The 13,852-nt window shown below is 54.5% G+C and overlaps 1 protein-coding gene across 12 annotated transcripts in view; it reads right to left on the bottom strand.

Moving 5' to 3' along the window:
* The window catches only part of ARHGEF7 (Rho guanine nucleotide exchange factor 7), a 107,616-nt gene that overhangs the window by 26,551 nt on the left and 67,213 nt on the right, over positions 1-13,852 (bottom strand). For all 12 annotated transcript variants that reach the window (XM_043892367.1, XM_043892355.1, XM_043892357.1 and 9 more), the window contains 3 exons: positions 9,943-10,037; positions 9,634-9,729; positions 2,121-2,243 (listed from right to left, as the gene is read on the bottom strand). In XM_043892367.1, the coding sequence (XP_043748302.1) occupies positions 2,121-2,243; positions 9,634-9,729; positions 9,943-10,037 (314 nt within the window). The remainder of the gene's footprint in view (positions 1-2,120; positions 2,244-9,633; positions 9,730-9,942; positions 10,038-13,852) is intronic.

Below are 13,852 nucleotides of genomic sequence, written 5' to 3'. Positions count from 1 at the left end.
ATTCAACGGGACCGGAGGCTCCATACATACATTTTGCAGATTCACACTCAAAATCCAAACTAACACAACGTAAGGATCATAAGACTAAAAATAAGAATTAAAAACTGCAAAACACTATGTTTAAATCAGTCCCTAAGAAAGTATATTCAAGCAGAAAAACAGACTGATCCAGCCCTAAGTGGTGGTTTCACGACCTCAACAAGAGCAGGACAGAGGCCACAAGTAGGACCCAGGACAGAAGGGAAAGGGAGGGAGGGCTGGCGGAGGCCAGGTCTGAGCGGCAGGCAGGGGGCGCCGCTGCCCAGGGGCCCCAGGAGGGCACGCGGGCAGCGCATCCCGCCGGCCGCCTCGCTCGCCCAAGCTCGGCACACTCCCAGGGCCTGGACGTCCTGCCCCCTGCCCGGGACGCACCACACGAACACGGGCAGGGGGTCCGTGAGCAGAGCCCCGGCTGGACTCCCTCCTGCTCTCCTGGGAAAAGCTGCCCTGAGGTTCCAGCCACGACACAAGCAGTCATTGAAGTAATAACACAGAGGGGAACACAGCAGGTGCTCACAAGCATTGCCCCTGAACATCTGAAAGGTTTAAATGTCACCTTCAGGACACAGCTTCACCCCCAGGGGGCTGACCCCTGACCAAAATGGCGGAAGGAGAGCACACATTTAAAATGCCCTGTAATTTACCCCAGCATTCTACCTGCTGTTCATCTCTCCCAGGGCTGCGTCAACAATTTCTGCGGAATTTTCAGAAACTTCACATTTCAACCTGTGCATTTCACTCGGGAGGAAACTCATCTAAGTCATCGTTCCTGGGAGGAGATGCCGGGCCAGGTCACAGCATCCATGCTTCCCGGCTTTCCTGGGAAGGTGCGTGCACGGCAGCCCGCCTGCCCCGGAGCGTGCAGACAACCAGCCCGCCTCTCATTCCTGTGGTCCCCGGGCACCCTCAACCGCCCTTCTTTCCCACCCCTGTGTCAGAGATGACTGGCCTCACTCAGGAACGGAGATGCATCAACACAAGTGGAGGTTCAGAATCGAGGCACACTGAACAACAGTCAACACCCGGAGTCTGGGGCAGCGACCGACGTGAGGACCGACAGAGCAATCAGCATTTGCTGAGAGTTCATCACGTCCACGCAGTGCTGGCCAGCTCAGGGGTTCCGCTTCCCGCCGACAGGACTCTATAACCAGGCACTTCCGGAGAAGCGGGGTGACCTCCGAGGCCAGCTGCAGAGCAGTGCCTAGGGCTCAGAGCAGGCCACAGGCCCTGCCCAAGGTCCACACGACCCAGCCACACTTGGACGGACACAGGCCGCCTCGCTGGAGCCTCAGGTTAGAAACAGCCCAACGACGCCTGCATCCCAGCACAGCCTCTAAGCTTCAAACTGAAATATTAAGTTAGGAGTAACTTGAGGTTAAATATTTAAATCAGGAGCACAGTGGCATTTACCTTGCTCCGACTCATACTATTTCTTCATTTCTGGCTGAACTGCTGTTTTCAGAAGAAACCATTAAGTTTTTGAATCCCTAACACAGACGCAAGCCCCTCTGGGAGCAGAAGCAGAGCTCGGCGGCCACCCTGCATGCAGGTCAAGCCCCGCAGTCCTCCCTGCTGCCCAGGAACGCCGGCCATGCCTGACCAGACAGCAGAGAGCAGCCTGCTGCTGCCTCCCTGGTCTCCCGGGTGCAGAGCAGACGCGCACGGCCTCTGGCTCGGCGTGCCCCACAGAGACGGACACCACCTCCTACAGCAAGGCCAGTGCTGTCCCATGTACCCCAGTCCCACGCACTGGGCGGATGCGGCTCCGGCAGCCCGGACCAGCCCGCGGCCACCCTCCTGAGCCCCCACCAGCCCCCGACCTCCGGCCAAAGGGTACAGGCTGGAGGGGAGACTTCAAAACACACCTGTTTCTATCATAAGCACAAATTAGGATTTTAAAGCCTGACATCAGTCCTCCCCAGGCACTCACTTGGAGGGAAATAAAACTTACCAGTCTTGAATAAACACATGGGTGCTTGCACCACGTTTCAAGTAATAACTGACAGAAACGAGCTGCCCAGAGGGAACCCCGGACATGGCTGCCCGCACCCCTACCCCGGGAAGAAGCCCACGAGACGCACCTGTGTTCCGTGAGGACGCTGACCGCGGATGGGTGGTTGGCACAATACGCCAGGTACAGGGTCTTCATCTGTGGCATCAGGCTGAGGAAGCAGCCCCCGACCCTCTGCTGGGCCTCCGGCATCCTGCAGACAGTGACACGGAGCCCCACTTAGGGAGCGTCTCCCAGAGTGGGCCCCAGCCCACGGGGCAGCCCCGGATGGCGCGCCCAGCCCCCGGCCCCCGGGGGAGCCGCTCAGCGGAAAGCAGGCCGTCCCTTCCTCGAGTGTCCAGACGCCGGGACCTGCAGGTCAGCCCCTTCCTTGGATAATGAGCAAAACAGATGTCCAGGAGCGTTATGTCGCGTGTAAATGAGGAGGAACGGGACGTGTGGTTACTTGGTCGGTAAGGTTTCCTGCTGAAGTAGCTGCGAGACAGGCGCACGAGAAGCCCCACAGCGGCTCCTGGGTGGAGGCTGCCCCGTCAGTGGGGGGAAGAGACAAGTGGCCCGCAGAGCAGAGCGGCCACCCCACCAGGTGAGGGAGACAGTCCCGGGCGTCGGGGGCCAACAGCCCTCCCAGGCCGCGGGGGCCACAGGACCCGACAGCCTGCCCCTGAGCCGGCCGTGTGTGTACGCGAGGGCCAGCGCTCAGCTCGTTCACTGGGATCTGAGGTCAAAGCACGTGGGCGTCCGCACCGCTGGCAGACTCCTTCCCAAGTGTGAACCCCCAAGCGGGTTTTAACAGCCTTCAGGGATTAGTCACAGTTTCCTGTATCTGCAGGATAAACAGTCACTGACTCAATAAATTAACTTCAACCATTCAGTTAGGCACTGGGAACACATTCAAAATAGAGAAAGAGTGAGTCTTTACCTTAAGGGTGACTACAATCTGTGGGGGGGGACACAAAACCAGTTCAAAACTAAGCTGAGTATAAGAGAGACAGAGTCGATGCCTCAATCATAAGAGCCACTCACTGCAGGCGCCCCCAGAAGAGGACAACATGCAGTCCGGGAGGGGGAGAGGGCACCCCAGAGGGGAGAAGGCGCCCCAGAGAGGGAGCAGCACCCCCCAGTCACCGGGGAGCAGGCATCACACGCTGCCAAGGGCACCCTCCCCAAAGGCACTAGACCACCTGCTTCCTACCAGGACCCGGACACCCAAGACACACCTGCTCTGAGACCACAACACACGGACATCTCAGCAGGAGACGGTCACACTCGGATGCAAGAAAGCAGGCGGAGGCTGCCTTCTCCAGCGAGAGACCTGCAGGGAACCCCGACTGCCTGGCTGAGGGGACCGAAGGCGACAGCAGTGACAGGCCGTCACGCTTTGGCCGAGAAGAGCAAATCACTGCCGGAGACGGGGCATGGGCAGCCTGCAGATGCGCCGTCTAAGTGACCAGATGACGGGGCTGCACGCCCTGCTCAGCGCCAGGCTAGGAGCTGCTGGGACAGCCTCGCCTGCCTGGGCCAGACCACAGCCCGACGCACTCAGAGGAGAACACACTGAAATCTAGGTCAAGGGGCTTTAATCTGTTAACATGTCCGTGGATTACATACGGACAATGACTTCAGTAAGTAAGACCTTCCTTCTTTCTTCCCATCATGCTTGGCTCTAGAGGTTTACTACCTCTCTCAACCCAATGCTCCAAGAAGTCACTGCACTCGCCACCATCAGCTCATGAATCTTTTCACAGTCCATCCACTCGCCAACCTGCAGGAGCAGCCAGAGCTCATAAAGGTCGCATGCTGGTCTTAACTGGAGCCCAGGTATTATGCCGACACACCTCACATGCAACAGCGTGTAGATCACCGAAATAATGGAACACGCAACACTCACAAAGACCATCCAGGCAGAACACGACTTAAGAATTGAGAGAGAGGATTTTCATCGTGGTTCTCTCTCGTGCTTCTAGAGGCGGGTTTGAGAACATGAAGACGTGTAGCAGAGCATGGCGCTCTCACCGCATACCCCTGCAGCCTCCTGGAGGCCCCACACCAAGCTGTGACAATTAGTGCGGGGTCAGCAAGGCCTGCTACTGTGGTTCCATCACTGATCTGATGATAGGAGGGGGTGGTCTGACAAGAGGTGTCATCAATCAAGGACCTGCTAACAGGTGAAGTTATCAGAATGGTCAGATGCCAAGTGAGGACTTAGCAAAGGTCTGGTAACAGGTGAAAGAAACAGGTAAAACCACTAGACCATTCAGGTATAACCTAAATCAAATCCCTTACAAATATACAGTGGAAGTGACAAGCAGATTCAAGGGATTAGATCCGATAGACAAAGTGCCTGATGAACTATGGACGGAGGTTCGTGACATTGTACAGGAGGCAGGGATCAAGACCATGCCCAAGAAAAAGAACTGCAAAAAAACAAAACGGCTGTCCGAGGAGGCCTTACAGACAGCTGAGAGAAGAAGGGAAGCAAAGGCAAAGGAGGAAAGGAGAGACATTCCCATTTGAAAGCAGAGTTCCAAAGAATGACAAGGAGAGATAAGAAAGCCTTCTTCAGTGATCAATGCAAAGAAATAGAGGAAAACAATAGAATGAGAAAGACTAGAGATCTCTTCAAGGAAATTAGAGATACCAAGGGAACATTTCATGCAAAGATGGGCCCAATAAAGGACAGAAACGGTATGAACCTAACAGAAGCAGAAAATGTTAAGAAGAGGTGGCAAGAATACACAGAAAAACTATACAAAAAAGATCTTCATGACCCAGATAACCATGATGGTGTGATCACTGACCTAGAGCCAGACATCCTGGAGCGCGAAGTCAAGTGGGCTTTAGAAAGCATAACTACAAACAAAGCTAGTGGAAGTGATGGAATTCCAGTTGAGCTATTTCAAATCCTAAAAGATGATGCTTTGAAAGTTCCGCACTCAATATGCCAGCAAATTTGGAAAACTCAACAGTGGCCACAAGACTGGAAAAGGTCAATTTTCATTTCAATCCCAAAGAAAGGCAATGCCAAAGAATGGTCAAACTACGGCACAATTGTACTCATCTCACATGCTAGCAAAGTAATACTCAAAATTCTCCAAGCAAGGCTTCAACAGTATGTGAACCGAGAACTTCCAGATGTTCAAGCTGCATTTAGAAAAGGCAGAGGAACCAGAGATCAAATTGCCAATATCTGCTAGATCACTGAAAAAGCAAGAGAGTTCCAGAAAAACATCCACTTCTGCTTTACTGAGTAGGCCAAAGCCTTTGACTGTGTGGATCACAACAAACTGGAAAATTCTGAAAGAGATGGGAATACCAGACCACCTGATCTGCCTCCTAAGAAATCTTCTGCAGGTCAAGAAGCAACAATTAGAACGGGACATGGAACAACAGACTGGTTCCAAATCAGGAAAGGAATACGTCAGGGCTGTATATTGTCACCCTGCTTATTTAACTTATATGCAGAGTACATCATGAGAAATACTTGGCTGGATGAAGCACAAGCTAGAATCAAGATTGCCAGGAGAAATATCAATAACCTCAGATACGCAGATCTGGCAGAAAGTGAAGAAGAACTAAAGAGACTCTTAATGAAAGTGAAAGAGGAGAGTGAAAAAGTTGGCTTAAAACTCAACATTCAGAAAACTAAGATCATGGCATCTGGTCCCATCATTTCATGGCAAATAGATGGGGAAACAGTGGAAACAGTGAGAGACTATTTTCCTGGGCTCCAAAATCACTGCAGATGGTGACTGCAGCCATGAAATTAAAAGACACTTGCTCCTCGGAAGAAAAGCCATGACCAACCTAGACAGCATATTAAAAAGCAGAGACATTACTTGGCCAACAATGGTCTATCTAGACAAAGTTATGACTTTTCCAGTGGTCATGTATAGATGTGAGAGTTAGACCATAGAGAAAGCTGAGTACTGAAGAATTGATGCTTTTGAACTGTGGTGTTGGAGAAGACTCTTGAGAGTCACTTGGACTGCAAGGAGATCCAACCAGTCCATCTTAAAGGAAATCAGTCCTGAATATTCATTGGAAGGACTGATGCTGAAGCTGAAACTCCAATACTTTGGCCACCTGATGCAAAAAACTGACTCTTTAGAAAAGACCCTGATGCTGGCAAAGATTGAAGGCAGGAGGAGAAGGGAATGACAGAGGATGACATGGTTGGATGGCATCACCGACTTGATGGACATGAGTTTGAACAAGCTCTGGGAGTTGGTGATGGACAGGGAAGCCTGGTGTGCTGCAGTCCATGGGGCTGCAAAGAGTCGGACACGACTGAGTAACTGAACTGCACAGGTCAAGAGTTACCAATGGTCTGATACAGGAGAGTTATGAAAGGTCAGGTAACAGGTGAGGCGTTATCCATGGTCAGATACAGGTGAGTTATCAGTGGTCTGATACAGGTGAGTTATCGACGGTCTGATACACGTGAGTTATCTGTGGCCTGATACAGGCAAGTTATCAGTGGCCTGACACAGGCGAGTAGTCAGTGGCCTGACACAGGCGAGTAGTCGGTGGCCTGACAGAGGCGAGTAGTCGGTGGCCTGACACAGGCGAGTAGTCGGTGGCCTGACACAGGCGAGTTGTCGGTGGCCTGACACAGGCGAGTAGTTGGTGGCCTGACACAGGCGAGTTGTCGGTGGTCTGACACAGTGAGTTGGTGGTGGTCTGGTAACAGGCAGTGATACAGGCAGTGCACTGTAATCTCTCCAGGGGGAACACTGCTACAGGGCAGGCGGGGACCCCCAGGGGCCCTTCTCCTTCCCCGGAGCAGAGCGGGATGAGCTCCAGGAGAGGCCTGAGAACGCAGAGCTGCCGCACGACGTCCCTGCATGACACGTTTGCTCCTGATGGCACTGCTAACTGCACAAAGAAAGGGCTCAGGGTCCAGCGGCCACCGACTTCCCAGGGAGACCAAGAGCAGGAGGGTGTGGCCGTGACCCGAGTGAGCCCCTGCGCCCCCCGCCCCCCGAGTCTGCCCACTGCCTGCTAAGTAACCAGCTTCAGCAGCAGCCCCCCAGGAGGCTCCCGAGGGTGTGGCCGTGACCCGAGTGAGCCCGTGCGCCCCCCAAGTCTGCCCACTACCGACCGAGAGGCGTCCCCATGCGGGGACACGAGTGACTCCACACTGGAGCCTCAAGGGCACTGTCAGCCCCTGGCAAGCCCCCTCCTGCTGGACCCCAAACCCTGAATGCGGACAACTTCCTCAAGGATGCCAGAGGCCCGGGAGGGCGGCAGCACCTGAGGCTCCCCCAGAGGAGCCCCCATCACCAGCCAGCAGCTCCAGCCCCCGCCTCAAGCCATCCGCTCACAGCCCCATGTGCCACTGGAGTGCCTTCCCTTCCCAACTTCCCAGACGCACGAGGTTCTAGAGCTGGAAATGTTTCCATGGAATCATGCAGTCTCATTCAGCAAGTCCAGAGGTTACGGCAAGGGCTACTCAGGACCTCCCAGGTGCCATGTGGTGGGCCGATTCTGATGTGAAGTCCACTGTACCGACACCCCACTGGGGTCGGAGGTGACAGCTCTGACACCTGGGTCAGCGCAGCACCAGTCCCAGTCACCGCCTCATCAGCCCAGGTCCTCTGCTCTGCTCTGTAGGAGGGGCGGCCCAGCAGGCCCAGCAGGACAGAGGGTGCTGCGCGGCCCAGCGGGCCCAGCAGGACAGAGGCTGCTGCCCGTACCAGCCGGTCCGTTCTACAAGGTTAATATCATCTCTGGATCCCCATGTTTCTATTATTTGGATGGTTCAAAACACAACTTTCAGACAAAATAAACTATTCTCTAGTTCAAATTTGTATTTTGATAACAATCTAAAACAAATACTATTTTACTGTGAAAATGTTACAGTAACGGTCCAGTGTCTACAAAGATGAATTTATTTATATTTTAAGACACACCTCATAATTAACTTTGAACTAAATACACAATGTTTATTTAACCAGTAGCAATTATGTCAAATGTTTATTTCAGTATTTTCTTCAATAAGCTGAAGCCCTACAAAATGTAAGACAACTAACGGGAACTCAGCCCACAACACACGGAGGAGTCTGCAACCTAAGAAGGTACAAGCGAGCGGGAAGCGCGCAGGACACCGGTGACGGCAGCGCCAGGAGGAGGGGCTGTGACAGGACTGCCCACGCCCCCGGCACAGCGCGAGCGGCAGCGGAGGGGAGGGCGGGGCCACAGCGCGAGCGGCAGCGGAGGGGAGGGCGGGGCCACAGCGCGAGCGGCAGCGGAGGGGAGGGCGGGGCCACAGCGCGAGCGGCAGCGGAGGGGAGGGCGGGGCCACAGCGCGAGCGGCAGCGGAGGGGAGGGCGGGGCCACAGCGCGAGCGGCAGCAGAGGGGAGGGCAGGCACACACCGCCTCAGTGGGCCTGCAGACTGAGCTGAGGCCTGTGCAGCAGAGCGGGCGGGAGCCGGGAGCGGGCAGGGCTCCCACAGACGGCCGCCATGCGGGGACCGACCTCCTACCTCAGCTCCCCAGCACCCTCAGGCCGCTCCTGTGGCCCTCGAGGCCAGTCTGTGAGACACAGCTGGGAACAAGCCCAGGAATAACCAGGCACCCCCAGCTTCTGAGCAGGGCTCAGGCCAGACGCTGCTGGGGAGATGGACGGGCAGAGGGCCACCCAGAGGTCAGGGCCTCATCAGGAGGTCTGTGCAGGACACAGGAGGAGAGGCCGGCCTGAGCCAGGGCGGCGTCAGCGCAAGGGCAGGGCAGCGGCTGCCACAGGAACGAGCCCTCTTCCAGGACAGAAGAATGCGCGGGCAAGTGCGCCAGGTTAAGGATGCTGGGCTCAGGGTGACCCGCGAGGGCGGGGGACAGGATAACGAGTGAGCGACTGACCACACAGTAAGTGATGGAGAGGCTGGGCCCCCCACGCGCGGGGCCGGCTCAAGCGGCCGCCATGGCCTCTGCCTGCCTACTCCTGTCATCGCAGTGCTTGGCCGACCTCCCCTGAAACCCAACTTCAGCTTTCCTCACAGCATTTCCATACCTCTGTCTGTAATTACTTCTACCGTCTTTAACCAGCTGTCTCCCTCCCCAGACTACCAGCTCCTCTAGGACAGGGGTCACTTCTGTCTCGTTAACACGCGTCTGGCACACGCTGGGTGCTGCGTAAGCAAGCAGAGGATGAATGAGAAAGGACCCGGAGCAAGCTGGCCGTGCGTCCAGCCCTGAATGTACCTGAAACCCATGTGAGAAAAACCAACGCAGACGAAGCAGAGAGACCCGTGCCTGTGAGCAGCATGCCGTGCTCCCCTGACCTCGGCAGGGGTCCAGCACCAAGCCGCAGCGCTCCCTTCCACACTCCCTCCCTTCTGCAGCCGCCACCCCAAAGAACCACTGCTCACAGGAAAGCTCTCTCCCTGCTCTGAGCAGGCAGTAGGTCCCACCGAGGAGAAGAGTCTAAAACACACTTTCACTGTAAAAGTTGACATACCCCAAACATTCGAAATAACCCAGTATCCACCTTTAGAAATGTGAAATCTAAAAGTTAAGTTAATCCTGACCATTCAAATACCAGTTGTATCCATCTGAATTTTATATTTATTAGCCTCTTACTTACTTGGTGCATTCTTCTAGAGACTGTACAAGCATTTGCTGGAAAGAACATATTTCTTCCAGATTTCCCATTAAATGTGACGTGTTTGCTGAACTTAACCTAGAGCCGAGAAAAACAGGAGACACGTGTGAGCGGTCTTACTCATGCTCCCCTCCCCTCCCCTCCCCGCCCCGCGGCCCAACACACAAGGAGCTCTCTTGTGTCTTCAGCTGCATTCTGTCCCAGCCTTTCAGCTGCTGTTCTCTGAAAACACGAGGCAATAGCCAAGGGGACCACTGTTCCAACACTTGACACAATAACCACCTAACTTACTTCTCGCTGGTCTGCAGGGGCCGTAGGTAGGTTGAAAGCACAGTCTGAAGTTCTTTAGAATATTCATTTTCTGTTTCCAAAATATTCTGTAGCACCTACAATAAATGTAAGTATTATTTGACATTAAGATGTATAAGCTTTGGGAAGTTCATCACTATTGTTCAATTCGCACGGTTGCTTCTATGTAACACTGATTCGTTTAATGTTATCACTCCCTGTGATTATTAACTAGTAAATTCAGGTAATGAGTTATTATCGAGGCTATCCAACTGACTTCATATTCCTGCCAAGCACATTTAACAGGGGAACACCTAGAAAGAGGCCTGAATGAATTCCATCATCAGATAAGTAATGCTACGTCTGTTTAGATGGAAAGAAGGAACCACTGACAATCACAACAGCATGGAGGCATGGATGCATCTCCAAAGCACGCGTTGTGCAAGAGAAGCCTTTCACACAAGGACATCCCATATACCCATCTATGGTAAATCTAAGGACAGGCCAAACTCATCTGCGAGGGCAAGGATGGGGGGGTAGGGGGACAACAGGGAAAGGGACGTGAGATCAATTTCTGGAATAATGGACAAGTTCTGCATCATGACTTGGGTAGTTGTTACACAGACATATACACCGGTTAAAGCTCATTGACGTGTACCCTTAAAATCTATGCACTGTGACATATGGAAAGTGCATCCACTAAAAAAAAACATGCAGTTCACCCTTCAGATGGCATCTAGTCATTCTAAGTCAATTTCTGGGCACTGCAGACCTTCACCAGAGAAGGTGACCGTCTCAGATCATCCTGTACATGTTACAAATAAAAGGTCCACCAGCATAAAACAAGCATTGTATGCACTGTATGTATTCTACCATCTCTGGGAGAATAATTATAAATCAACCTTGAAATTAACATGTTTCCTGAAAGCCTGCAATATATATAGACAAAAGCAGCTAACAACCCCTAAAAACTGAGAAAGAAATCTAAGTGTAAAAGAGCTGGCTGAAACATGAGCCCCTTTCAGACGCAATCACAAGAGCACTGGCCCCTGGGGCAAGGCTAGGCGGGGCAGCTCAGGTCTGCAGGGGGAGCCTGACCGATGGGAGCCTGGACGGCTGAGTGAGTGCCCGACCCACAGCACCTCCGATCCTCGGGCAAGCCCTCCTCTAAAGAGGAAGAGTGAGGCGGGGAGAGGTGGACCTGCGCCCAACCAGCACCCCCTCTCCAGCCTCGGGCTAAGGGCTGCGTGGGAGCAAGGAGCCCTCCTCAGCCGTCTGCTCCACCCCACTGTCAGGGCCAGCACCTTCTCCGGTCACCAAGTCACACCACCTGCCTTTTCTGAGGAGCTACTACTCCCTGCCCTAAGTGCTGTCTCCCAAAACTAACACAGCACCCTAAACTAGCCCTGCAGAAGAAATCAGACAGAATAAAGACTCCAAACATGCTCGGCTTTCTCCCCTGGTTTTCGATAATCAAAAGGTATGTTTAAACATTTAAGAAAAAAGCAATCATTAGCTAAATTTAGATTTCAGCATTGACACAAACCACCCGAACCACTGTGTGCTCACTAGGGTCTTCCACGTTCCGGAGGGGAGCAGAGCCATTCGTGAGAGCAGGGGACCTGAGGCGGCTCGGCATGAGTTACTCGGGGCCCAGGCTCTGCCACGCTGCCGCAGCTCTGGGCTCCGCTCCGTCCCGCCCCTGAATGGACCTATTCACGGATGCCAGCGGACGGGGAGGGGCCACTCTGGGAGACCCTGCCTCGTGGGGAAATGCGGCTGCCGCTCTCACAGTTAGACACCTCCCCTCCAAGAGACACTCAGTGGGCCCGAGTGTCAGAGTACTGGAGGACGGGGGCACCACGTGACCCTGCCTCTGCGTCACCAGGGGATGCGCTTCATCCACATTATCCCCATCTTCTCCTTACAAAATGACCCGAGGCAAACCAAGTACCATGGGTGGATCCCTGAACTAAAAAAAATTTAAATCTGTCACAGATGAGTAAGACAGAAAGCCCCTATGTTAACGTGACAACACAGGCTCAACTCAGACTCCATGTCTAAGAACAAACACCAGGAACTATTAGCAACTCTGCTAAGGACACGCTTGGAACCCGACACACACACCCTACAAACACAAACAGCTCCCACGGATAGCAGCGTCGGGAGCGCAAGCGCGAGGCAGTCAATGACCCTCCTCAGCCACGGCACTGCGCGGGGCGAGCAGACACGGAGCGCCCCGAGATCCACGCAGAGTGCGCTGCCCGACCGCCTCTCCTTCATCTACTGGCTGCAAACACGACCTTCAATTAAGTGCTCAAGACAGGCTCTAGAGCAACCCCGCCCAAACCACCCAGGCCACGCTCCTCTCCCTGACTTCCGCAGACTCGCTGAGGGAGCCACGCGGCGCGGGCGTCCACCACGCAGAGGCTGCCAGTCCCTCCCCGAGCTCACAGCAAGCCGGGGGCTCCAGCCATCACCTGTCTCCCCTTCCTGGACTGCTGCACGCTCTGGCTGCTGCAGGACCCCATGGGACGTCACGGCCCAGCCGCCACGGCTCCATCACACGCAGGCGGGTCCAGAGAGGGCCGGGAAGAGCAGCCGTCACTGGGCACCATGAGGAGGGCGGGCCAAGAGCCCGGCCGCGCGAGCTCCCCCCAGGGCGGGAGGCGTGGGGCGGCCCGGCCAACAATGGTGCCCATAGGGGGACCGCATTGGGCAGCTCACAGACAATCCCCGGCTGTCAGCTGCAGCGGCAGAGCCAAACAAAGGACCGACTCATGCCCCGCAGCCCACAGAAACCACTTCATCGCTGCCAGGAAAGGAGCGCCAAGCACCACTCTCCTTACAAGGGAGCCGCTGCAAATTCCAAGGGCGTCCTATGTTCCACGTGTCCTTGACAGTCCTCTGAAAATAAATAACTGATGTACATGTAACAGAACATGTAACATAAAGGAAACTTTTCAAGATTTGACCCAGACACAGTAAAGGAATCCTATCACAAACTACACCCAGGGATTTCCCTGGTGGCCCAGTGGCTAAGACCCTGTGCTCCCAACACAGGGGGCCCAAATTCGATCCCCGGTTGAACTCAAGACTGGCAGAGCTATTCTCACCCCTCTCTGCCCACCTAACTATAACCCCCACACCACAAGGAGAAATCACCATTGCACATATTCTTCCAGCCCACTCTATTTAAACTGCTAGTACTTCAAGTTTCAAAAAGTAAATTACTAGACAGGACCCCAGCTGTTAATGAACTAGAGTCTGGAGGGAGAGCAGAGAAGGAAGGGCAGCAGTGCTGCTGGAGGAAGCCATTCCTGCAGCCCTCCCGCTCCCAGAGCAGAGGCCGCGGGCACAGCCCGGCCACCACTGACCAAGTGTGGCGTCCTGATTTCTGCATCCTCAATACTTCATGACGTTAAGTCTCAAGAAGAGTCAGGGGGTGGATGTTAAATGCTTGTGTCATTGTGCCATTTAAAAGAAGCTACGTGCTTACAGCATTCCTAAATCTGGGGACTCACAGGCTGAGGGACGCTGAAGATTCACTGCCCAAGAGCTCCAGCAGGAGCCGGGGGCCCACGGTGCTCAGCGTCACCCCAGGGCCAGCCTCAGGGCCAGCAGAGCCCGGCCTGATCCCCGCCCTGCGTGTCCTCCCCGGACGGCACACCTCTGTGGGTCTTGAGGCAGGAAGGACCCTCACAGACACCCCGCCCAGCTGTCGCCACGTGGCCCAGCTCGCTCTTCCCCCACTCACACGCCCGGCACTGGCCACCACCGGAAAAGCTTCACCTCGGTCTTCATCCACAGGGAGCGAGGACCCTGCCAGGAGCCGCAGGAACAGAGCCTGCCCAGGCCGCAGGCAGTCAGTGTGAGCAAGGGCCCAGGAGAGGAGGGGCCGCAGGCAGACAGT

This window comes from Cervus elaphus, chromosome 30 (genome assembly GCF_910594005.1).
Source record: "Cervus elaphus chromosome 30, mCerEla1.1, whole genome shotgun sequence".
Taxonomy (NCBI): domain Eukaryota; kingdom Metazoa; phylum Chordata; class Mammalia; order Artiodactyla; family Cervidae; genus Cervus; species Cervus elaphus.
This window is presented reverse-complemented; position numbering and strand designations above follow the sequence as displayed.